The sequence below is a fragment of the Saccostrea echinata genome, unplaced genomic scaffold, assembly GCF_033153115.1.
Source record: "Saccostrea echinata isolate AGI-Se365-2 ecotype Australia unplaced genomic scaffold, CSIRO_AGI_Sech_v1 ptg000040l, whole genome shotgun sequence".
Classification (NCBI taxonomy): domain Eukaryota; kingdom Metazoa; phylum Mollusca; class Bivalvia; order Ostreida; family Ostreidae; genus Saccostrea; species Saccostrea echinata.
In genome coordinates, this window is record NW_026889789.1 from 7,225,368 (window position 1) to 7,249,266 (window position 23,899).

Below are 23,899 nucleotides of genomic sequence, written 5' to 3' on the forward strand. Positions count from 1 at the left end.
CGTAATTACATAAAGTTGTAGATTGGATGTTGACCATTCTTGCAATGAAAATAAAAATGCTTGTTTTGAAAGTTTATTTTGTCGCAAATTCCGCAAGTCCTTAAGTGCAGTCATCCTTTAGGAAAAATCTTTTCAGAAGAGACACTGGCCTGGGACATGATTACAAGTAGTTATATAACAACATATATGTACGCAAGCAATGTTCCTCAGGCAGTGAAGATTCCAATTCGAATGAATGGGTGTAGGAAAAAAGCTAAAACAGAGCTTTTAATATTTATATTGAAATATACAAGAAATTAGGCTTCTTTTTATGAGATGCAGGTCTAGAATAAAATAATATTTAAATACAGTTTGTTTATGCAGAACATTTCAAAGTTATTTGGATTCAATTTCTTTCATGGGCCTGAGTTTAAAAAAAGTGTTTCCCCGTAACATCATGGTAATACATGTATTATTCATATTAGTGTTAGTGAAGCATCCACATGTAGGTTAAATTAATGTTTGGTTAAGTTATAACCTCTTTGAGCTATGGTGGGCCACAGTATTAGATCAAAATTGTGTATGGGATTAAATAGGAATAGAAATGATCTTATTGTGTTTAAACGGACATGTCTGACACATGTACATGTATTAGAAAAATTCTTTACTTTAGAATTTCGATTTGGGTTTTTGAAACAGTTCTAGCAATAAAAATCCATTTCTTGCATCAAAATGAAATGTTGATATCTGCAAGCTATGTACGATGACCCTCTATACATGTATTTGTTTTTGAGCTGTTCACATATTTTTTACAGAGCGGTCAGGACACATCTTTTTGCCCCCTCCCCCATATTCTGATTCCATACTTACATTTTCTTTTTTCTGTTATCATTGCATGTGTAAATTCTAAATCTATTTTCAGGTTACAAAATTGTTTTTAAAAGTTATTGCAGGAAAATACCAACATTGTACCTACAACCAATATTATATTTTCAAAAAATTCAATATTTTACAGTAGGCTGTACTGAATATATTTTTTCCTTGGTATAAATAATTTCTTGTAAATTTGATCGTCCAGTCACACATATATAACAAAACAGGATATAGATGTGGCACATTTTAATTTCGACAAACTGTGAAATATATAATGACAATGATAAATAAATGGTCAACTAATAGAAACAAATAATAATCGTACAATCAATAGCTACGTGGACGGACATTTTCTTGATCGACACTATACACCAGACAACTTCTGGTGTAAGGGTGGGGGGATACAACCTAGGAAATTTAATTCTCTACAGAGAAATGCAAAATTGAACTTCATTTGACTGAAAACTAAACTCATTAAATAATAAAATAATAATAAACATATAAATTAAAACTCTTTTCCCTGTTTCTGATTTGCTTCAGGATATAATCAATGGGATAAAAAAGATCACAAATATACATGATACTTAAATTTTGCCCAAAGAAGAGTTTCACTGAAACACTGTTAAAGCAATTGTTTCATGTTTACGGCTTAATATTTTTGGATTAAAAAATTTGTAAATTTGAAGTTACAAAAAAAAAAATCCTCCCATTTCTTATGGATTATTTGGATATTTTGCTTATATACATGTACTTCAAAACTAAATAAGATAACAAACTCAAGCCTAACAATGTACAATGACTCAGCATAACTTAATTCCTGGCAAATTATACAAAACTTTAAAGTTGAAAGTTCTGAATTATCAAATTGGTACAAAATTTATCATTTTAAATACAATACAGATAATACTCTGTAAAGGTTGAATCCCGTTTTTCTTTTTAATTTGGCAGGCAATAAAGCAAAAGCTAACAAAAATAAGAAAATAACAAATCACTGGGAAAGGGGAATAACTCTTTGCAATGCCTCAGAATTCCACTCAATGTTTTATTTACCAAATCTTAATTCCTATTCAAATATTAATACACATTTTACAAAGAATGCGTGTATATATTATATTTGCTTTTACAACAACCACAAATTTTCATTCAATTTAATAAAAATTAAAATGATTGAGAGCAGACTTTAAAGATTGTATTTTTTAGCTTAATATGCCATTTAAAGCTAAATTAAATTTTTAAAGATTAGTTAACATTTTTAAAAATGCTTCAAATCAACATATTTACTAGCTGTTAACTCAATACGTATTTCAAAAATATTATAGCACTTTATCCCCAAATATTAACAAATAAATTATTTCACACTAATACTGTACATATCACAACTAGGTAAGAAAGCAATACACAGGTAAAAATAATCTGGGAAATTTTATCAATGTAAATTCTCTTCAATAATCTTTTTCTGATGAAAATATACAGATTTTATCTAACATGTTTTAATCAGAAAACTTTGGCCAGAATGGTTAATTAGGAAGTTCAAGTTTGTGCAAGAATAACAGTGATATAACCTGAAACACAACGGTAAAGGGATATCACTCTGTTCTGTCTCTACTGACACTCTACTGATAAAATTTCCCCTCCCAATAATAAACTACTGTTACATCAGCATTTAACTTTACAAGGGTGCCTAAGCCTCATAACTCGAGTTTAATTCAGCCATAATATTAACAGATATGGCAAATGTTTTTTTCTTGCTAGTGCAATTTTATTGATGTGAGTGTATGGGGCAGAGAGAGAGAGAGAGAGGAGAAAGATTGCACAATTGGCAAAGCCAACACCATAACAACAAGTCGTATACAAATATTTTTTGTTATAAAAAAATCACTAAAATATAATGTTATATATGTTGGGTGTTGTTTTTTTTTCTATTTATCACAACCACAATATAAAATACAACAAACTGGGATTTTCAAGACTAACGGGGAAAAAGTTTATGTTGCCTCACGTTTATTTCATGTCATGGGACAACCGTAAAAAGGGGAGGGGGGTTTACTAAAATGCCCATGTGATATGCATATGGACGGAAAAAAATGTCACAATAGTACTTAGAAACATGTGATATACAAAATCAAATCACAACACCTACATTTAAGCAAAAACACAGCATGAATATTCATATTTCAATCAATTCGATTGTGACCTTGATTATCATATTGAAGGATGGTCATATGATATTTTTCACTCATACAATGAAAACGTGTTTCATTCACACTTGTTAAAATAATCTAACAAACAAATCATCACATTAAAAATATTGAAAATATTTTCCAATATAATGTCAATTCTCTTAGAGAAAACACTACAAGCTCAAATTCTAACAAAACCTGGAATTCCCTGGTCATCTACTTATGAAGAAAATATTTCAATCATGTTACACAGAAGGAATGATCTGTTCTTGGTTTTATGTAGTCCACTTCAATTGTTCGGAATAGCACAAGGGGAAAATGAGTCTGATATAAATAAATTGATCTACAATATTGTAATATTTTGAATGAAAATTCAAACCACAAAGAATGACCTAAAACAACTGTTTTTCAAATAAAATTAAGAATTAAAAAAAAAAATTGTATGATTTTTCAATGACTTTTTTCCTTCCAATTTAACAATACTCTAGCAAGTTGTATACTCTGGAACTAGTAAAAAAAATGTCCACTACTTATTTTTCTAAAAAATTAAAAAAAAATGAACACAAAATGAAGCTGAGATTGAACACAGTAAAATGTGCATGCAGATTTCCGAGCCAGAATAATAATAAAACTTTCTAATGTATTCCTGCCATGTAAAATTTTAATCTTTAAATAAATGAACTCATTTTACAACTAATGATAAATATAATATGTGGACCCATTGTTTTTTTTAAGTGCAATTTCATAACCAAGTCATAAATAATCACTTTCACACAAGAAGCAAAGAAACACTACATTTATCTGCACAGATAAAAAAATTTATGAGATTGGATTGAGCTGTGATTCAGATGATGGTGGGTGGGGTAGAGATATGGGGGTAGGGGTTATTCACAGGCTAGTTTACTGTCAAAACTACTCAGTGCTATTCCAAAAGCTTGAACAGCACAAAGAGGGTAATTAAAATCCATGGTAAACACGTCTTCCGCCACTCTGCCAAACTGCATCACAATATATTCAACTGAAAGCAAGAAAAGAGTTGCTGATTTATTTCTTGGTAGAAATATTTGTTGATTTATTTCTTGGTAGAAATATTTGTGACAAAATAAAATTTGTTTTTTTTTTAATGAATAAAATTCTACATTATATCCCCTTCAAAAATATTTACTCAGGAACACTACCACAATCATTAATGATATGAAAATATCATAATAAAACTCCTATGAAATCACCATTGGATATATATAAATCAAAATTTAACCCTGATTGAATTTTTTCCTATACAATATTCATACAAAAATTTTTTTTTATTTTGAAACAGTTACTCTAACAAATACATAACACAAGTAATTCCTCCTGAAATCATTTCAATCATGCTGAATGAAAAGTTAAGTAAATTTGCTGGCTTAAGCAACCTAATTCTTACCATCATTGTCATGCACAATTTGGAAATTCTTTACAGAAGCCTGAGTGACTCGTCCATGGAAATTTAGCACATATGATTGAGTCTCTACAACAAAGAATACAAAATCATTTACACTGTTGTTACTCTAATACTTTGATGAATTCTGTTCATAAGAGGACAGGGAAATTTAGCAGTGAACAAGTAACCTATACACATCTACAACTGTTCCATAAGAAGTTCAGATACAAGTCAATCAGTAACTGATATTTTCCATTTCAAAATCTTAAATCAATAATATTCTAGTAATTGCAATTCAGTTGATAATGATTTGTTGTAATAAGTGTATTCCACTACTGAGCCGACTTAATTTCATTCTGACAACATACCATCATTCCAGACGGGGGTCTTGTTGTGGAGTTCCAATATATTCTCCATATTTTTCCTCTTGTATCTGTCAATCAAGCCATCATTGTCCTGCAAAACAACAAATCAATATTTATCCAAATCTGAACCTCATCTGTGGTAAAGTAAAACAAGCTTATAGTAAATAAGCTTATAATGAATTGACCCTTACACCGAAGTGGTCATCATTCAAAGATATTGTGAACTTTACAGATATAACAAATTTCGTTTATAACGATGAAAAATTGTCCATCCCTGGCACTTCATTATAAGTGTTTTATTGTATTTTGACACAGTCTGACTGGTCAATAAATTTCCAAACAGCATTTATGTATGATCTAAATAACACTACCAGTTTGATTATTTGCTTCATTGAAAACCAGCTAGATCCGATTTGCAAAACTTTACAAAAAAGTGATTATAGAGAAGCAAAACAAACAATTTAGTTTTCTTTTATCTCCCTTCTTTCTTCTCTATATTGCTTCCATGTGTTGCATATTTAACAACAGATTAAGTTTTAAAATCAAATATAAGTTTTTAAATTTTTTTTTTTATTTTTTTTATTTTTGCATTGAAATCAAATAAATGTTTTTTGTTTTTTATTTATTTATTTATTTTTTCTTTTGCATTGAGCAATGAATTGGTGGCACATCTAGAAGGAGTCTTTGAATCACACAGATGGATGAGGAGGACACCTTTAGTCTCCTATAGTTTCACCGGTAGGGAGGAACTAATGACTCGTATGACAGAGGATAGACTCACTCTTTTTCTTAGCAAGAAATGAAGGAACTAATTCAACTTTTTTTTAAATAAATGAATAAAAGGTTGATGATCAACTTACAGATCTTGGCTTGATGTCTACTCGTTCATGATCCAAATTCATCCCAGGAATAATAATGGTCATTTTTCTTGGTCCTTTAAAACCTAAGACATTTGTTTCCTGCAAAAAATGAGTCAGGAATAGTCATATCAAATAAGCAATTAAATAATTCTCTAGAATAATAACAATCTCTTACCCCCCTCCCCCCCCCCCCCCCCCACCACACACACACACATAAACATACACACCAAAATATTCAATAGCCAAGTGAAGATTTTATTAAAATGTAAATAAACATTGTTTAAATATTGGTAATATGGTAATAATTGGTAAATAATAATTAAATTCACTGTACATCCATGATACATTATTTGATCAATATAAATAATAAAATCTTCATTTAATACTTACATAAATAATTCCAACTAATTCTTTTCTAGCATTTTCATAATTGCTTTTTGGGTTGTCACCATTGTCAAACAAAGTGAACTGGGTCCCTAATAAGTTGGCCCTACAAAAATACAAAGAGGAATTAAAATCTTGGCCAATCACTTATATTGGGACACTGCAAAGTGATACATTACAAAAAATAATTCATACAATAATAACAACATGCATAATTTTTTTTTCTTTTGCTCACGACAGAAATTTATGTGAAACCAATTGCTACAGATTGACAAATTTTTGTGACACCTTACATTAGCAGCATGGTTCTGTAGTATTTATAACAAGGAAATTTTTTTTATCATCTTTAAAAACACAAAAGTACTCTAGAATGACATTTTCACTAGCAGACAGCCTTGTGTAATTACAAAAAATATTAGTTCTTGCAGATTAAAAGTGATTTTCTATACATTCAACAATCTATAAAACTTTTACGATTTCCGATAAGGGAGGTAAGTATTACCTGAGTTTGCCTACATAGGCCTCGCCTCCCCTGGACAGATCTGTAGGATCCGTGGATATCAGGTAGTTTGATGTTTTACTCTTCTTCCTCTTTCTACCAGCCAGTAAAAATACCTAAAAAAAAAAAAAAAAACAGTGGATACACATGTAGAAAGATATCAAAGGAGATTTAAGTACCTATAATTACAAACTCAACAGTTTATACAGAAGAAAACACTGCTCACTAGCTGTATTGATTTGTGATCATGCTAACCTTTCTAATTAAAATTCACATAAGAGATATGTATACCCTTAATTATAAAATAATGGATTTACCCTAGTATAGAAGACATTCTGTTGCAGTAAAATTTTATTGCCATATTTGTGAAAAACAAACCCAAAATTATCTGGTAACCACCAACCTTTTTGCCATCATCTTTCTCTAAATGGAGAAAGTACGTTGGATAAATTCCTCGATCCACACCTTTTTTGTCTCGTGTGATCCGACATTTCATTACATGACCTTGAGGGGCTGGCCTGAGCACAAAATCGTCCAGGTTTTCAGTGAGCTCGGGTGAGTAGTCTCGACCCTCGGCACCTTCTACTGCCTCCTCTTGCTCATCATTCTGGGGAAAAAAAATTGATATCAAACCTTGGTCAGTATTCAAAATTACCAAAAAATTTCATGACATATATTGCGCATTTGTAAAATAATTCAGAAAATATTAAAATCAAACACTTGCTGATGTACTGATTGACAAATTTGTTTATCCTATATACATATAAATTTTTAAACAAAAATTTCATGACGAACACTACTGTATACCTCCCTAACTGCAAGCTATAGACTTTTAATTTACTCATGAATAGCAAAATATGATACTATGCATGATCCCTAAAACAGTTGTACTAAACCAACAACATCATGTGACTGCTAAAATACTTCAAAAGACTCACATCATTGTTGTAGGCAGCCATTTTTTTGAGATTTTTACTGCTGGGGGACTTGGTGGGTACTACGGGGGCACTAGTCTCATCCACCCCGTCGTCTTCGTCTTCCTCCACGTCTGGTTGTTGGAATCCCTGTACAGGTTGGCTGCTGGGTTTCTGTCTCTGTTTCTGCTGAGCTGCTGGGGGTATCGGGGACCGCCCTCCAGAACGATCACCGCCCGTACTGGGGGGTGCCGGAGGCCTATTAGGGGCAGCTTTTTTGTTTTTCGGCTTCTGGCCTTTGCTAGGTTTGTTCGAGTTTTCTGAAAATAAAAATTACCCTATTGTTAAAGAATGGAATCTAAGATATATGGACAATTTAATTTAAAAAAAAAAGTTTTTCCATCCAACTATTTTGTCCTTAATTTGAAATTTTGTATGAACAGTACCCACTTTATTTTAATAAAGATATTTTGCACATGTGGAAGATGAAAAATCAATAATTCTTAATATTAAAAAAAAATCAATCAAACAGATCGATGTTTAACATGTTAGTATCTAAAGGAAACCAAGGATAATAAGTAATGACAGGAAAAAAGTACCTACAATGAATTCTAATGCCTGTTTATTATGCTATGAAGATTTAAATAAATGTAAAGAGAATTCTTCTAAGATTTGAATTATAAAAAAAAAAATTATTATAACTGTTACTGAAAAAGGTAATCTATATCAAAAAAAAAAAAAAAGCAAGAAAAAAATAAAGAATCCTGAAATAGAAAATTAATCAAATTTAAATTGTCACCATGATAAAACTAAATCCACTTGTCAGTATCTTATAAACACATTTTTCATTGGACTCTTATTATGTAAACTACCAGAGTAGTACATTAAGCAAATGTTTAGGGTTGGGAAGGGGGGGGGGGGGGGGGCAAAAAGTTACCGAATTCTCTATGTATCAATCACATCTTCCAAAACTCCAGGCCATTAATCATTAGAACATCATATGCATGATGTGAGGATATTATCCACTAGAAAACAGATATTCTACCAATGTCTATGAGTATCATATACTTGCATGAATACTGGAAAGTCAAAGTTCTACAAATGACAACTCGGAAGGAACCTCAGCTCCAATGTATATCAAAAAAAAGAGAATATACATACTCCAAGGTTTTAATTAAGTCATCAAAATCCCTACAAGAGCCAGACAAACCATGCATGGTTATCAATAATTAGTAGAAAATTCCTATCTTAACCATATGCTAAAGCCTGAGTCTAAAACTGGTCTTTCAGTTTCCCTAAACAACAACAATAGCATTTCATCTTCATCAACAGGTGACTGCCCGTATTGTACACAACATGTTTACATTTTTACCTTCAAGTTGACCAGCCAGAATTTCCTCTTCAGCGGGATCATAATGAAATGCTTCATTAGTCCTATAAGGGCTCTTGTAATCGGGAGAATACTGCCCACCCACAGAATTGGCTTCTGCCATAATTGTCCCTTTTCACTTAACACAACTCCAAATGGGTTTACTGCCTTAAAATTCTCACATTATGAGAAAGTCACGTACCATGTATTACACAGTGCGAAAAAACACAGGGTTTAAAAAAACTTCACAGTGTGATTTTTTCTTTGACAGGTGAAGGAAAGAGTTCAGAAATGGGCCACTTCCTGTTAATTAGCTAATCAATTCCAGCAAATTTAGCAGGAATCAATGCAACTCAATTTATCCAAGCAAGAAAAAAAACATCAACTCATCGTCGATCAATTGCAACAACTTTGCCCTATTCTTCCGAGACTTTTTCCCTCTTTTAATTTTGTTATCAAATACACAACTGACAAGTCACAACATGCGCATCAATGTGAAAAGATCTCCTCTGCCAAAAATTGATGTTCACTGAGCATTAAAGGAGAAAAAAAAGGAACCTTTAATAACAGTTTAAATGCTTCTTGAACCAATTCATTGAATAATGTCACAGTATGTTGTCTTGTGAAACGTCGAGATCTATATACCTCTGGCAGTGCCTCTCCAAGCAGAAACACTAAAGACAATCAACTCTGTGATCTTATACTCTTGAAGACGTTACACGAAATAATGTTACTGAAACTTTGACTTGTCTGGTGATTAACTTGTGACCTTGTCTAGTTTAATGTGGTCAAGAAAAACAAATACCCTCATGTTTATTTTCATTGATAATTGCTTATCAGGGACATTAATCACACGAGTCCAAATTTCATTGATCAGGACAAACATTTACTGTTCAATTACATTATTCAAATATCTTTAACCAAGATGAACTTCAAAGAAAGAAGAAGATACACATCGCTATAGAAATGATGCACATATGACAATCAATATTACAGGAATACAGAAATATCCAGCTATGAACCTTTCCCAATATGATAATATTACTTTCATCTTTTTCAAGATAGCATTTCGGCTTTTATTTTACTTTGTCCAAACATTATATTACTTACCGGTACTTTTGGATGATCACTGAGAAGCAAATATGATTTACTGTTGTACAAACAACTAATTACTTAAGGATGATCACTTAGAAACAAATGATGATGGGCCAAAAATGCACATACAAAATAAGCATTTCTTTATAAAGGAAAGAGGGGGGGGGGGGGAGGGATTGTGTATTCCTGCAGAAAATAGGTCAAACATTTTACTTTAATCAGTATTCAAACAATGATATCAATCTGTCCCTCACTGAATGCACTGAAACTCCAGACTGATAGCTGCCACATTACATAAAGGAATGTACATGTAAGAAAGAAGCTATGCCCTTTTGACCTGATAGTTAAATACCACCAGTCCATGATAGGACATAAGTCCATCTGAGCTAATGCTACGGCTATCAGGAGACAAAGTTATGTTACAGACAGCAGTCATCGAATATGCCTTTAACAGAATGATGAGGCATAACTAGGACTTGAACCAACAACCAATGAATTGATAGAATTTTCCATTTAACCACTAGAAAATACAAAAAAGTAGACTTTTCATGATAGAGATTTGATTTACAAGTTAAATTTTGTTCAGAAACTTAAAAACATATTAATATACAATTAATATTCATGTATAATATAATTAACAAATAAGCATGCACATGAGCTGCCAATTATCATGGATTGCCAAAGGAAGGGAAAAACAAGAAATATAGAAATACAAATTTAAAAAAAAAAATTAATTAAAATCTAGGGAAGACATGTAACTTACAAACACAGACCACTTATACATAAAGATATATTTTCTCAATGACTTGAACTACCCATGAGGCTTAATAATTGATACTTTTGTTTTTCACAACACAAATGGGAAAGAAAAAATATAACCGGGAAAAAAAACAATATCCAATATACTGAAGAAGTATGTTGAACACTTTTTAAGTCCAACACAGCAGGCAAACACAGAAAACACATTTGACCACATAATCCAAAACAGTCGCCTATATACAGCGCATATACCTATATTTATGAAAATCTGCAAAAAGCATATCATATGTTTCTACTGATAAGCAACTAAATGCATGCAAAAACTACATGTTATATCTGAGGACATGATAATAAATAAATAAAGAAAACTGTACTGTTAGTAGTAAATCCCTCTGAGCAATGAAAAATTCTCCCACCAAAAGTGTTAGTTTGTGTGACCACAGCGATTCAAGTCATTTTCAACTTTAAACTCAACTAAAATTTTACAATTAAATATTATTTTAAGTCTAAAAAATAACAAAAGAGTATGTTCAATTTATATACTAATGTTAATTCAAATTATCTACATTATGTGATTTAAGAAACCAGGAAAATTATATATAAATCTCATGAAAATATCTTTATAATTTTATAAATAAGCTTTCATCTCTGTAGATCACGTTCCCTTTCTCCTTTAAAATGCCTAACATCATTCAGAACTGAATAATAACAAAACTAATGCTACAACTAGCAGTGTTATAAAATGACATGTTAGCTATACAGGCCCGCAACAAGACACTGGAAGAAGGTTCAGGATCTACCTGCATCCAACATAGGGATATCATCCACGTCAGAATCATTCTCTGGCTGACGATCATCCGCCCCCGTAATCATGATCTCGGGGGTTCGGGAACGGGAGCGGGAGTTCTTTGAGAGGGAGGTTGAGGAGGTATTTGGAGTGAGGGCTGTCCACTGCCCTCCACCCCCCGATTTGCCTTTCTTGTTTTTGTCTTTCTTCTTTTTGTTTGATTCCTCACCTAATTTTTTGGAGATGATCATGAGAATTTAAATTTTTCTTTCTGCTTAAATTTACGTCACACTGAAAATTTTGGAGGCAGACCTTTAATTCCTAACCAATTGCTCAATCAACATGCATAACTTTTTTGGATGACATAAATCACATATACTTCCACTGTCCAAACGAAATACATAATAAATACATACATTTCTTATTGAATAATTACATGCATAATATAGAAAGCATATGGGGAATAATTTGAAAGTTAACATATGAAGGTTTACAATCATCATGCAATTAGTTCTCTCTTTTTCTGTTATTCCATCCCCATCACCAATGACACTGTTAAATTAAACCATTTCAGGCACCAAATTTTTCCAAAGCTCAAAGGCTGTTTTCTGCACTGGTCAGTTTTTAGTGAATATTGACCCAGTCATCTTGTTTGTCAACTGACAGTGTGTAAATCCTAGCAAAGAAAGTACTACACCTTCTTTTTTTTTCTTTTTTTTTTTCTTTTACATTATATATCCTTACATTCACTATTATACTAAAACCATTGAAAAAATTAGTTCACTGTTTTACTAAAACCATAGCAGGACTTAATTCACCGTAATGCTAAAACCATAGCAGAACTTAACAGAACTTAATTCAGTTTTTTCTCGGTCCCATCGAATTCAAGATAACGAGGTTTGATTGTATTTGTTCACTGCATTCTGTTCTCAAGATAAGCTAACATTTAGTTTTCTATCATGTCTATGATACATGTAGTGACAGAACATGTATTGAATACACAAACTCTGACGAAATACACTGAAATGACTTCATGTGCAGCTATATTTAACTTAGAAAAAATAAATGTGATGGTAATACTATAAATTTATGACAAATAATCTCTCTCTCTTTTTTTTTTTTTTTTTTTTTTTTTTTACACAACTTAGTTATTAAAGACCTTAATCTTACAAAAAAAAATTCTTCCCAACATTTTGCAGGAGAAAAAATATAGTCATCCATTTTCAATTACAAATTAGTTATCAGGTTTGTTTACCTTGATTTATGATCGGAATGTCTTGGATATCACTATCTGGGTCATCACTATAACTATCCTCCGTAACATTGAGGACGGGATACGAGCCATCGTTCCGACGGAGATTTGGCGAGTGACCTCGAATTTCCTCCTCGTCCTCGAAACCTGCAGGACCGATGTATTCTACAAAACATGAAATAAGACATGAAAATATTTAATAGAATTAAGATAATCACTAAAATAAAAATAACATGATAAATGAACCACAAAACATCACGATTGTTTTCAATTGATAGTTACTATGATTATTGTCTCCCTGGCCTACATGTAAACAAGATAAAAGTTCTTTACAGTGAGAAAAGTCTCATAGGATTTTTTTAAAAATTTAAATGAAGGCATTGGTAAAGATTCAAATAATGATTTCAGATGTCAAAATTAGGATCACTAATCTTAAGAGGAATTAAAGAAAAAAAATTAACATTATTTGTTATGAACTGAACCTTTGCTGATAAATCATATGTGAGTGTGCTATATATATACATATTAAATATATATAAATAATTATATATCTCAAAGCCTGTTAACTTGTTTTTTTTTTTTTCAATTTTTTTTTTTAAACATGAAAATGTCAAGACATTGTTAAATTAAAAAAAAAAGATTATGAAGAAATTAAATTAAAAGGTTAGGTTGATAAGTAATAAAATAATAACAGTGAATATTTAACAGAGTATAGTCCATACTATTTGAAATACATGCTTATCTAAAAATTTGATACAAAGTCTGAGAGCCTCAGCTACACAGTATCAGCTGTTCTAGAAGTCATTAAAATAAATGCATATACTTGGACCATGATGCATGTATAGACAACGCTGTTGGTGAAATGACAATATATCATACATTCTAACTGATGCAAAGTTGCTTTCCTTACTAAGGAGAGTTCACAGATAGAATTATTTTCATGTTAATTTATGAGACAGTGCATGAAAATTAATTTTGTCCTTTATGATTTTAAAATAGGACATCCAATGAACTCAGAATTCTGGGACTGCACGTGATATTGCTTAGCCAGATGCTATTCTGCCAACTTGAAGCTATATCTGGTCTTGTTTAATGTTGCATGAACTCTTCAATATCATAAATAATTGAAATCTCAAAGCCTACATTAACAAGATCAAGGCCCATGGGCCACATTGCTCACTTGAGTCACACTAATGGCTTGCTGTTCATCATCAAATTATTTAGGGGAAAAAAATTTCCTCTTTAATTTCATAAAAATTTTGACTCCATATTATTGATGAAAACCTAGTCCTTAGGGGGATAAGGGGGAATTAATCCACACAACATCAGGATGCATCAATATAACTAACATGACCCTAGCTGCCCTTTTGAAAAAAAATGATTTTTTTAATCCTATACATAGGCATTATGTAGAATTTGGATTTCTGATTTTAGGCCAACTCTAATCCCATAATTCATAATTTTAAAAAAATGAAACCACAAATATGATTATGATTTAGTGTGGCCTTGCCACCATTCTTGAAAAGATTTCTTCCAACATACTCCCATGTAAAACACTGATCCCCTATTGTAGCCTCAACCCATTCCTGCATGGGGGTTCTGATCTGATCAAAATTTGAATCTAAACTATCTGAGGATGTTTGCATGTCAAAAATATATTCCCAAGTAAAACTTTGATCTATCATGGCCCCTCATTGCCTTAAGGGGATCATGATTTGAATAAACTTCAATCTATACACTGTATACCTGAGGAGGCTTCCATATACTAATAAATACATGAATAATTAATAGTTGCTTTGCTGTTCTTGAGAAGGAGCTATTTGAAGATTTTTTCCCATATTTTCCTATGTAAAACTTAGATCACCTTTTCTGGCCCCATCCTACCCCCAGGGGATCATTATTTGAACAAAATTGATTCTACACTACCTGAGGATGCCTTTTTCCTATGTATTCCTATACGTAAAACTTTAATCACCTATTGTAACCCCACCTTAACCCCCAGGGGTCAAGATCTGAACAAACTTGAATCTACACTATGTAACAAAGCTTTCACATAAATCTCATCTTTTCTGGCCCAATGGTTCTCGATTTTTAAAAGATGCCATTAATTTTTCACTAATTCTTAATTACCTCCCCTTGAAAGAGGACATGGCCCTTCATCTGAACAAACATGAATTAATCCCCTAAAATTTACTCAAGGATGCTCTGTGGTAAGTTTGGTTTGAAAATGACCAAGTGGTTCTGGAGAAGAAGACGAAACTGTGAGAATTAAGTTAAATAATGATGACAACTACAACAACGACAGACAACGGACAAATTTCAATCAGAAAAGCTCACTCGACCCACTGGCTCGGGTGAACCAAACATTTTGATACCATACAACTGACTGGAGTAATTCAATCAATATTTTTAATGGAATAAGAAATCTGTTGCAGCACAATTGTTTCTGACAGACCAAAATTAAAAATTCCTCAAAGCAGATTTCAAGTTTTTCCTCAGTTTTGTCAAAGGAGGCTAAATGCCATCATGTCTAAGATGGTATTTTACCTCATTACCTCAAAAGAAGAGGTGATATCTTTGTGTTTGATTGTCTGTTAGCATGATTGAGAAAAAAAAAGGCATCTGTAAATTTTACTACGGGTGAGCTCTGTTCATGCAAAATGTGATTAGATTATAAAAGAATACTGGATTTTTAAGGACCTTGGATAGAAAAGGGGGTTAGGGTAGGGAGAAGGGGGGGGTTCAATTCAAACTTGTTTTGATTTTGATGAAGATCTGCAGTCTCCAAATTTATCACATATTAATTTATCACATATTAATTTATCAGGTGTCAGGCTATGATCACTTGGCCATTCAAAATATATGCTACACTGGACTGAAACGTTAAATTCGTAATACGTAGTATAGCTTTCATGCTTGAAAGATTTAAGTAGCCAATTCATGCAAGCTCTAAAATAATGTCTCACTTACCATGCTCATGCTTTTCCAATAATTTCTTTTTTGACTTGTTTTTGGCTATATCATAATAAGAAGTAATAGCAAAATAAAAACTTTCAAAAAAAGGGGAAAAGGGACAATTACCTTCTAACAATTTAAAGTAACAATTAAGTGAAAGATGGGGAAACTGCCTAAACAATAAACAAACCAAAATCAATACGACATGTTGTTTTTGAGAATTATACAAACTCCCAACTAATGCTTAATTTGAGACTTCTATTATCCACCATAGATGAAACAAAATGATAATGAAAAAGAATGGCAAATTCATGTGCGCTGTGCTAAATGACATGATAATTACAAGTGTTCATCCTGGACAACACAGCTGTTCAAACAAAACTTGCTTTTCTTTCTAATAGTTCTTGCCGTCAGTATATAATCAACACTTCAATTAATTAACAATATAATTAACAATTTATAATAATGTTAGTGATTAATTACATTATTTATTAAAAATATATATATTTCAAAATTTTTATAATTATTGGGCATTTTTTCGATTAAAATCTCTAAAGTCTACAAACATTTGATTTTCAATAATCAAATATAATCTTAGATATGGTAAATTTCACTTCAAAGCATGAATTAATTTTAAATTTGTAAACCTCATTAAATATGTTATTTGACAACTATACATTTAGCAAGTTCTGCTCTCCTTAATAGACACACCAAGCTTGACGACAATGATAATTAAAGAACTGTTGATATGTTACCATGGAGATTTGTGGGGGTGGACGGTTTGGATCCCACGAGGGGTTGTGTTTCGCTGCGATGTTTGCGGCCTGAGGTCGGGCGACTGTCGGGGTTGTGTTGTAATATTCCTAACTGCTGTCTCTTTTTCCTAGATTGTTCTTCAATCCGCCTTCTCTGAAAATGTAGAAAATATCAAAATTAAGAAATACTAAACCTAAGCTTTCAAGTACATGTAATACCAGGGATAGGCAACTCCTTCCGCCCGATGTTTATTTACCCCAAACGTCACAAACAACACTGCAAGTTTTTCAAACTACATTTTTTCCCAGTAAAAAGCTTGTTTTCTAATGAATGTAATCTATTCTTTTTGTGTATCTGAATGGATTTTTAATAAATTTTAAGGCACATATTATAAAATAATTTAGATATTAAGTAAACAACCACCAAAATCTGCGAATTCTCGGAAATACGGCCGATCAGGGGCATGCACTGATTTTTAAATAAACGTAATTACTATATACTAAGATAAGGAGTAAAAACAGTGCTAACAACAAATCTTGAATAATTTTTTGATAGATAAATTAAGGTTTAATTCTGAAATATTTGATAGCAAAAGAGATATATTAAATTAGAATTGACATACGAAATCTCGCAACTTACGAGATATCGCAAGACTTGAGAGAGTTAGGCCAAAAAAAATAATAGTCTTGTTTCCTGCTACCCGACCTACCCTATTTTTTAGCCCCCGACCCTAAAGTTTTTTTTTTAAGTTTTGGAAGAAAAAAACTCGGGAATTTCCAGAATTTCATTGTTCTGTCATCGTAATCAGTTTCCGTGTTAACACAAAACAAGCATTTCATGAAATTCTTGTTTTAAATATGGACTTTCATAAAATACCACTTGAGTTGTGCATAAAAAGACATGAAATTTAATTTTAAAAGACAACGTTGACCTGTGACATGTTTAATTTGATCTTGTATTAGTTCATATCCAAAAACTGCTGTCGGAAAAAAATAAAATAAAAATATAAAATAAAATAATTTTCCTACCTACCTACCCTATTTTTTTCAGGGCAGTAGCAGGAAACAAGACTATTATTCTTTTTGGCCTTACCTATCCCGTTAGTATATAGGTCCCTGTTTAAACTAATGACCTTGATTCATCACTTTTGGATCAATACTATTTTAATTGTAAATACACCAAAAAAAAAAAAAAAATTCTTAGTTATCTCTAAAAAATATTAACACATGCTATATTTTTGGGACAAACTTGACACCTTCCTTTGCAAAAATAAGGAAATATGAGCTGCAACCCCCCATCCCTCCCTACTGAGGGTTAGTCCTTTTTTTGATCTTGTTGCCTTAAACCTGACATGAAGCTATGGTTTTGCCCTTTAACTTTCTCAAATATGAAGGTATTATATCTTGTATGTTCAAAAGCTTATAATGGCCAAGGTTTAACCTGACAGCCAGAAAAACAGTCACACCCAAATCAATGCAATTTCCCCTTGATCTCAAATATCAGAGACACTAAAAAGTAGAAAGATAAAATACAAACCAATTTTGTATGTAGTAGTGAGAGTAATTAATTGTCTACATCTTTAGTTCTCAATGTGACATCTGATATGTTTTTTTTGCTTGAAGTTTGATCATGAGCAATTTTCCTTTCATAGACGTCAAAAATGAATTAGACATTCCTTTTTTTCTAGGCATGAAGATGGTTAACGGTTCATCATCAATATCAATTAATATCTATTCTAAAAACATCCCCATCTCAAAATACAAGTAAGTGACGTATGTACATTTTTAAAAAATAATTAAGTTGCAATTCTGCATGAGTCACTGTCGCAAAACTGATTCTTCAGATTTCATGTTTATTTTACTGCCTCTACATACCTTACAAGTCAGTGAGTAATAAACCCCCTAAATTAATTCCGTTGTTTTTAAGACCAAGCTTTAGGTTAAGTATTCTAGTTTATTACTTGAGGACCTTTCATGTTGCATATTTTTTTCTGACAATTTTAGTCTTATAGTAAATATTTTTCCAAAGAAAAATCTCTGTGCTGCCTATGAAAATCATAAAACAGACCTCTTTTTCCAACTTCTTCTGTTGCACATTGAAGTTATCATGATCTTGAATGCTGAAAAACAAATTTAAAAAAAGATTGATTATCAAGACGATTTGACAATGTTCACAAAAGAATCCAGGGTGTGACCTACTTTTGGGTTAGTACAAACCTCCCCCCACCCCACCCCCAATCATGTATCAACTGAAAAAGTTGATGAAGATCAGCAGTTTCCAAATGTAAATATGGTTCTAGGTATTACGGGGTGCAAGATATGATCTACCGGTAGACAAAAATGTGACTATGTATTATCATGAAATTCAAAGACGAGGAGATGGTGACCTACTTTCAGGCCAATTCAGGGTGCAACACCATTGTGGACTCTCAAGACAAGGTTTGATACTGGTCAAAGTGTAAAAGTATGACTCTGACACAAACAAGAGGCACATGGGCCACATCACTCACCTGAGCACATTGGCAAGAGAAATGTGAATATATCAGTACAGTACTGAAAAGTTTAAATATATAAGTGGTCCCACCCAATACCCCCAAGTGGGGGGAGGGATGATTTGAACAAACTTGCATCTACACTACCTGAGGATGCTTCATATTTAAATGACTAATCATGCTTCGGAGAAGATTTTTAAATATTTTTCCAATATATTCCTATGTATAACTTTGATTCCCTGTTGTGACCCCACTCTATCCCCACAGGGTCAAGATTTGAACAAACTGGAATTTACACTACCTTAATAGATGCTTTCATATCAATGTCTTATCTTGGTTTTCCTATTCTTTAGAAGATTTTAAGATTTAAGATATTTCCTTTAAATTCCTATGTATAACTTTGATCCCCTGTTGTGGCCCACCCTACCCCACCAGGGGATCATGATTAGAACAACCTTCAATCTACACTACCTGACAATGCTTCTGTATTAATAAGAATAATTATGGCTTTGCTTTTCTTGAGAAATAGATTTTCAAAGATTTTTCATTATATATATTCCCAATCATATTTATTCCTCTTTATAAATTTGATCCAAGCTGTAGTGGCCCAACCCTACACCCGGGGGTCATGATTTGAACACACTTGAATCTACACTATGTAATAAAGTTTTCACATATATTTCATATTTTCTGGCCCATTGGTTCTTGAGAAGGTTTTTAAAAGATGCAATTTAAATTTTACTAATTCTTAATTATCTCCCCTTGAAAGACGACATGGCCCTTCATATGAACAAACTTGAATTCTCTGGTGGCAAGTTAGGTTGAAATTGGCTCAGTGGTTCGGGAGAACAATATGAAAATGAGGAAAGTATATAGACTAACAGCACATGACACATGACAGGCGACAGACAGACAGACAGACAGTTGCCAGCCACTTTTCAATCAGAAAAGCTCACTATAGAGCCTTCAATCCAGGTGAACCAGAAAACTAACAGACAGACAGGAAGATTTATACCATAATAATTGACACATCAGTAGATGGCAATATAATGAAAGATAAATCGTACAGGTGAAACTTTAAGTAGCCTAACTGACCACTATCTATTATTATTTTAATTAATGTAGTTTACTAATTACCTGCCAGGTGGGCCACTCATTGTCCACTGGTGGTTCTCTTCAAAATCTTGTCTGCAAAAAAAAGGAAAGTCAAATAAATTATCATACAATACAGTGAACCTAATTTCTATCAATATTTTACAAACTATTTCCTGAATCAATTAATGGTTTCAATAATGGAGTCAAATAAACATGTGATGAAATCAAACATGCATGCACATTTACGTAACAGTACCTGTTATGTTTTCAGTGCAGTCGGCAACAAATTCCATTTAAATATAATGATTTTCTGTTGCTTTTATTACACTGTAACTGCCATAAATAAATGCCTTGAAGGGAAACACCTTTTTTCCCCCTAATACACACTGTCATTACTTTCATAACAATGCACATTAAATGCAACACATCATTATATTGTACCGCACACTTGAATAATGTTGTACTTTAAAAAAGAATACGGTTTTCAATAAGATTAATACTAGCCTAAGAACTTGTTGATTAGTATGAAGTACAAAAGCAGAATCAACATGTCTCTAAAGGGGATGACAATGACAATGGTCTCAAAAATTATTTAAAAATAAAAAAAGATGGGGCAATCACATTCTTTTATATTTGCCCCTTCTTATATGTTTTCTCTTGTCATTTTTTCAGGGGTTTGTTTTCCCTGGGAATGAGGGCAGCAGGGACATTAGGGTTCAAAATAATTTTCAGCACAAATTTAATTCCAATCAAGACACTACTAAAAATAAATACACTCATTTTTTCCAGTGTACTACTTACTTGATTTAATCAACACAATGGTTTTTCTTTCAGAAAAAAAAAATCAATATCCTTGGTAGAATAAAACTATACACTGAATTAACACACTTTCAAATTAGGTCAGTTTTAATTTCCTATGGCATTAAGGCAAGTTCCCTGCTCAAAGGTACTTCTGTTTAAACAACACAGCATATAGACAACTTGTCTTTAATATATAGTACAGGCCTTCACTTTGATGCTGTCACATGCAGTGAAAATGTTCATTATACAGCTAAAAACTAATCAATTTAATAATTAATCAGTTAATTATTTGACTGTTTGCTCCTGCTACATGAATGTCAAAGTATCAGATGTGCCTCACTTTGTGCTGATTAGGTGACAATTAAGTCTCATTAATTATTGATGAAATTAACACCTACTAATTAATGAACACCTATCACTTCCAGAATTACCAGACAAAAGTGGAAAATAGACTTTTTCTTAAATTCCAATTTTTCCTCTGTCATTGATTTTTAAAAATCTTATTTATTTTATTTTATTTTATTTTTTTTTTTGTTTAGTTTTTCATTTGCTGAATTTAAAATATTAATAATAACAATTTACTATAACCTAAAAAATTGTGTCTCATTGACAGATTTTATCTGCATATGAAACCATAATTCATACAAAAATAAGACTATCTAATATATACCCTCCTCTCAAATTAATGTAAGAAAATATAATACCATAATCTGGGTTTTTCATTCTGATGTTAAACATTGATATGTCTACTGAATTCTCCTCTTTAATTTGTTCACACACAATAGAAATATAAAGTTCAATATAAACATAATATGTTAATTTTATTTGGCCCCTCAATGACCTATCCATTATGAATCTATCCTTTTATGATGGAGATTTATAACTGTCACAATGACATATAAAACAAACTGATAAGTAACTGAGTTATAGAGTTAGATAGTACTATAAAAGCTTTGACTGATTTAATAGCAACATGATAACTCAAGTACACTTCATGTTATTGTCTTCATATGTTTGCCTCCCTCCTATATCAAACCCTAATAAAGGTACAAATAGTTAGAGGCTTCATGGATAAAAACTCTGCACATCATTTAAAGTCGAAGTCAAGTAGATCTCTCAGTAGTGACTGCTCTGATCTCATGTTTTCACAAATTCATTACTTAAAGGGTCTTTTGGTGAGCCAATTTCTCCATATAAATTGATTTGCCCTATCATTTTAAAAATTATTATTTACTAAGTGGAATGGTAATATGTACTGCAAGTTCCTGTGAAAAGTCACTGTAAATCTTGAAAATCTGCTTCCCTTTCCTATTATTTGGCTCCCTCTTCTATCATTAACTATTTTTTTACTTCTTGAACATGCATTCTATTACTAAGCAGTGACCTAAGATTTTAATTCAACCAACAATGAATTATCAACTGTTACAAGATGCCTATGGACCACAATGCTTACCTGAGTCATCTTAGCCGACTGTTGTTCCTCATAAATTGCCCAACCCTACCCCATGAGGCTATGATTTGAACAAAGTTAAATCTGCATTACCTGAGGATGCTTGCATATTAATATGACTAATCATGACCATGCTGTTCTTGAGAGGGTTTTAATTTTTTTCCCTACAGATTCTCATGTAAAAATTTAATATACTGTTATGGCCCCACCTTACCTCCTGGAGGTTTGACTTTAACAATCTAGTGTATTACACTATCTGAGGGTGCTTGCACATAAATATGACTTATCATGACCCTGCTGTTAAAAAAATCTACACACTCCCATGTAAACTCCGAACCTCTGTTGTGCTCCCCTACTTGATTTAAATAAATCTGAATCTTGACTACCAGTTGAGGATGCTTGCATACCACTACTCATGGCCTTGCTGATTTTGAGAAAAGATTTTTAAAGATTTTTATTGATACATCTACCCTATTTTGACATTTTCTTGATTATCTCCCCTATCATGAGGATCTGGCCCTTCATTTGAAAAAATTTTGAATCCCTTCACCCAAGGATGCTGTGCTAAGCTCGGTTTAAATTGGTCTTGATCAGCGGTTCTGCAGACTAAACTAAAAAACGTGATTCAGAAAAGTATACATACAGATGGACAATGGACAAACTTTGATCAGAAAAGCTCAGGTGAGCTAAAATAAAAAAAACCCTGCAAAATCAATTTTTTTCTTTCATGCCTGTATGGTAATCCCCTAACATTTAAGAAGGCACTAATATGGACTTATGTGTTAGCTAGCTTAAATACACCAGCATAGCATGTCAGTAGGGATAATTAAAATAAAATCACATTTATTTATCTTAAGAACTGTTTAAAGCTCAGCTGCTACTATTAGTCTGCTAGTGAGCTTGACCTGAGGCTGAAGTTGAAAAATAATCTAGATTTGCAGTCTTTACACATGCAACCTGTCTGTCTAGTTCTTTGCAAAATAATTCATATACACTATTGAATGTGTTTTAATCTTACCTTCACCACCCCCTTTTTGGCAAATGTAATTTTGTAAAAGGTGGACCTGATCTTGATACTCAATTTTCCAAACACCCAATTACTTATTAGGAATCATTTGCTAATCAATGTTCTGTTTCAATGTGGGACGTGGTACAATTGATAAAGACAATTATTAGTTTACTGTCATGGTGTACCATCCGTACATCCCTATGGTTTTGAATAATTTTCATTTCGTCACAGCTGATGTCTTGCAAAAGTCGATGTGACCTCGACATCAATCTACACTGATGCGAAAACTGCATCTGATCATATATAGTCCCTTAGTGGGTTGCAGTGGAGTGTCTGCTTTATAAGATCATAATGCCTTAGTATGTTCTATCACAGAGTCACACTGCAATGGTGAGAGAGCTGGCAATGTCAATGAACATCGTCATTTCCTAAATTAATGCTTTCATGTAATTTTACTCAAACAGTCATTAAAAGTCATATAGCACAGGAACATAGCATAATTGCTTTTATAATACATTTTTATAATAATTTTTACTCTTCCAAGTTAAAACCTTAGTTGAATTTTTAGCAAGACATAAATTTATGGACCTTCTCCTTCTACCTCTG

The 23,899-nt window shown here is 32.2% G+C and overlaps 1 protein-coding gene across 6 annotated transcripts in view; it reads right to left on the reverse strand.

Annotated features, from left to right (window-relative positions):
• LOC133200595 (tubby protein homolog) overlaps positions 1 to 23,899 on the reverse strand; it is a 56,899-nt gene that overhangs the window by 13,782 nt on the left and 19,218 nt on the right. For 3 of the 6 annotated variants that reach the window (XM_061336389.1, XM_061336391.1, XM_061336388.1), the window contains 14 exons: positions 20,076 to 20,126; positions 18,515 to 18,566; positions 16,447 to 16,600; positions 15,707 to 15,751; positions 12,740 to 12,901; positions 11,498 to 11,713; positions 7,499 to 7,794; positions 6,964 to 7,167; positions 6,564 to 6,676; positions 6,068 to 6,167; positions 5,678 to 5,776; positions 4,821 to 4,908; positions 4,456 to 4,539; positions 1,084 to 4,050 (listed from right to left, as the gene is read on the reverse strand). In XM_061336389.1, the coding sequence (XP_061192373.1) occupies positions 3,917 to 4,050; positions 4,456 to 4,539; positions 4,821 to 4,908; positions 5,678 to 5,776; positions 6,068 to 6,167; positions 6,564 to 6,676; positions 6,964 to 7,167; positions 7,499 to 7,794; positions 11,498 to 11,713; positions 12,740 to 12,901; positions 15,707 to 15,751; positions 16,447 to 16,600; positions 18,515 to 18,566; positions 20,076 to 20,126 (1,798 nt within the window). In that variant the 3' untranslated portion in view covers positions 1,084 to 3,916. Of the gene's footprint in view, positions 1 to 1,083; positions 4,051 to 4,455; positions 4,540 to 4,820; positions 4,909 to 5,677; positions 5,777 to 6,067; positions 6,168 to 6,563; positions 6,677 to 6,963; positions 7,168 to 7,498; positions 7,795 to 11,497; positions 11,714 to 12,739; positions 12,902 to 15,706; positions 15,752 to 16,446; positions 16,601 to 18,514; positions 18,567 to 20,075; positions 20,127 to 23,899 lie in introns of those variants that run through there. The other 3 variants (XM_061336390.1, XM_061336393.1, XM_061336392.1) reach the window with 3 other exon arrangements.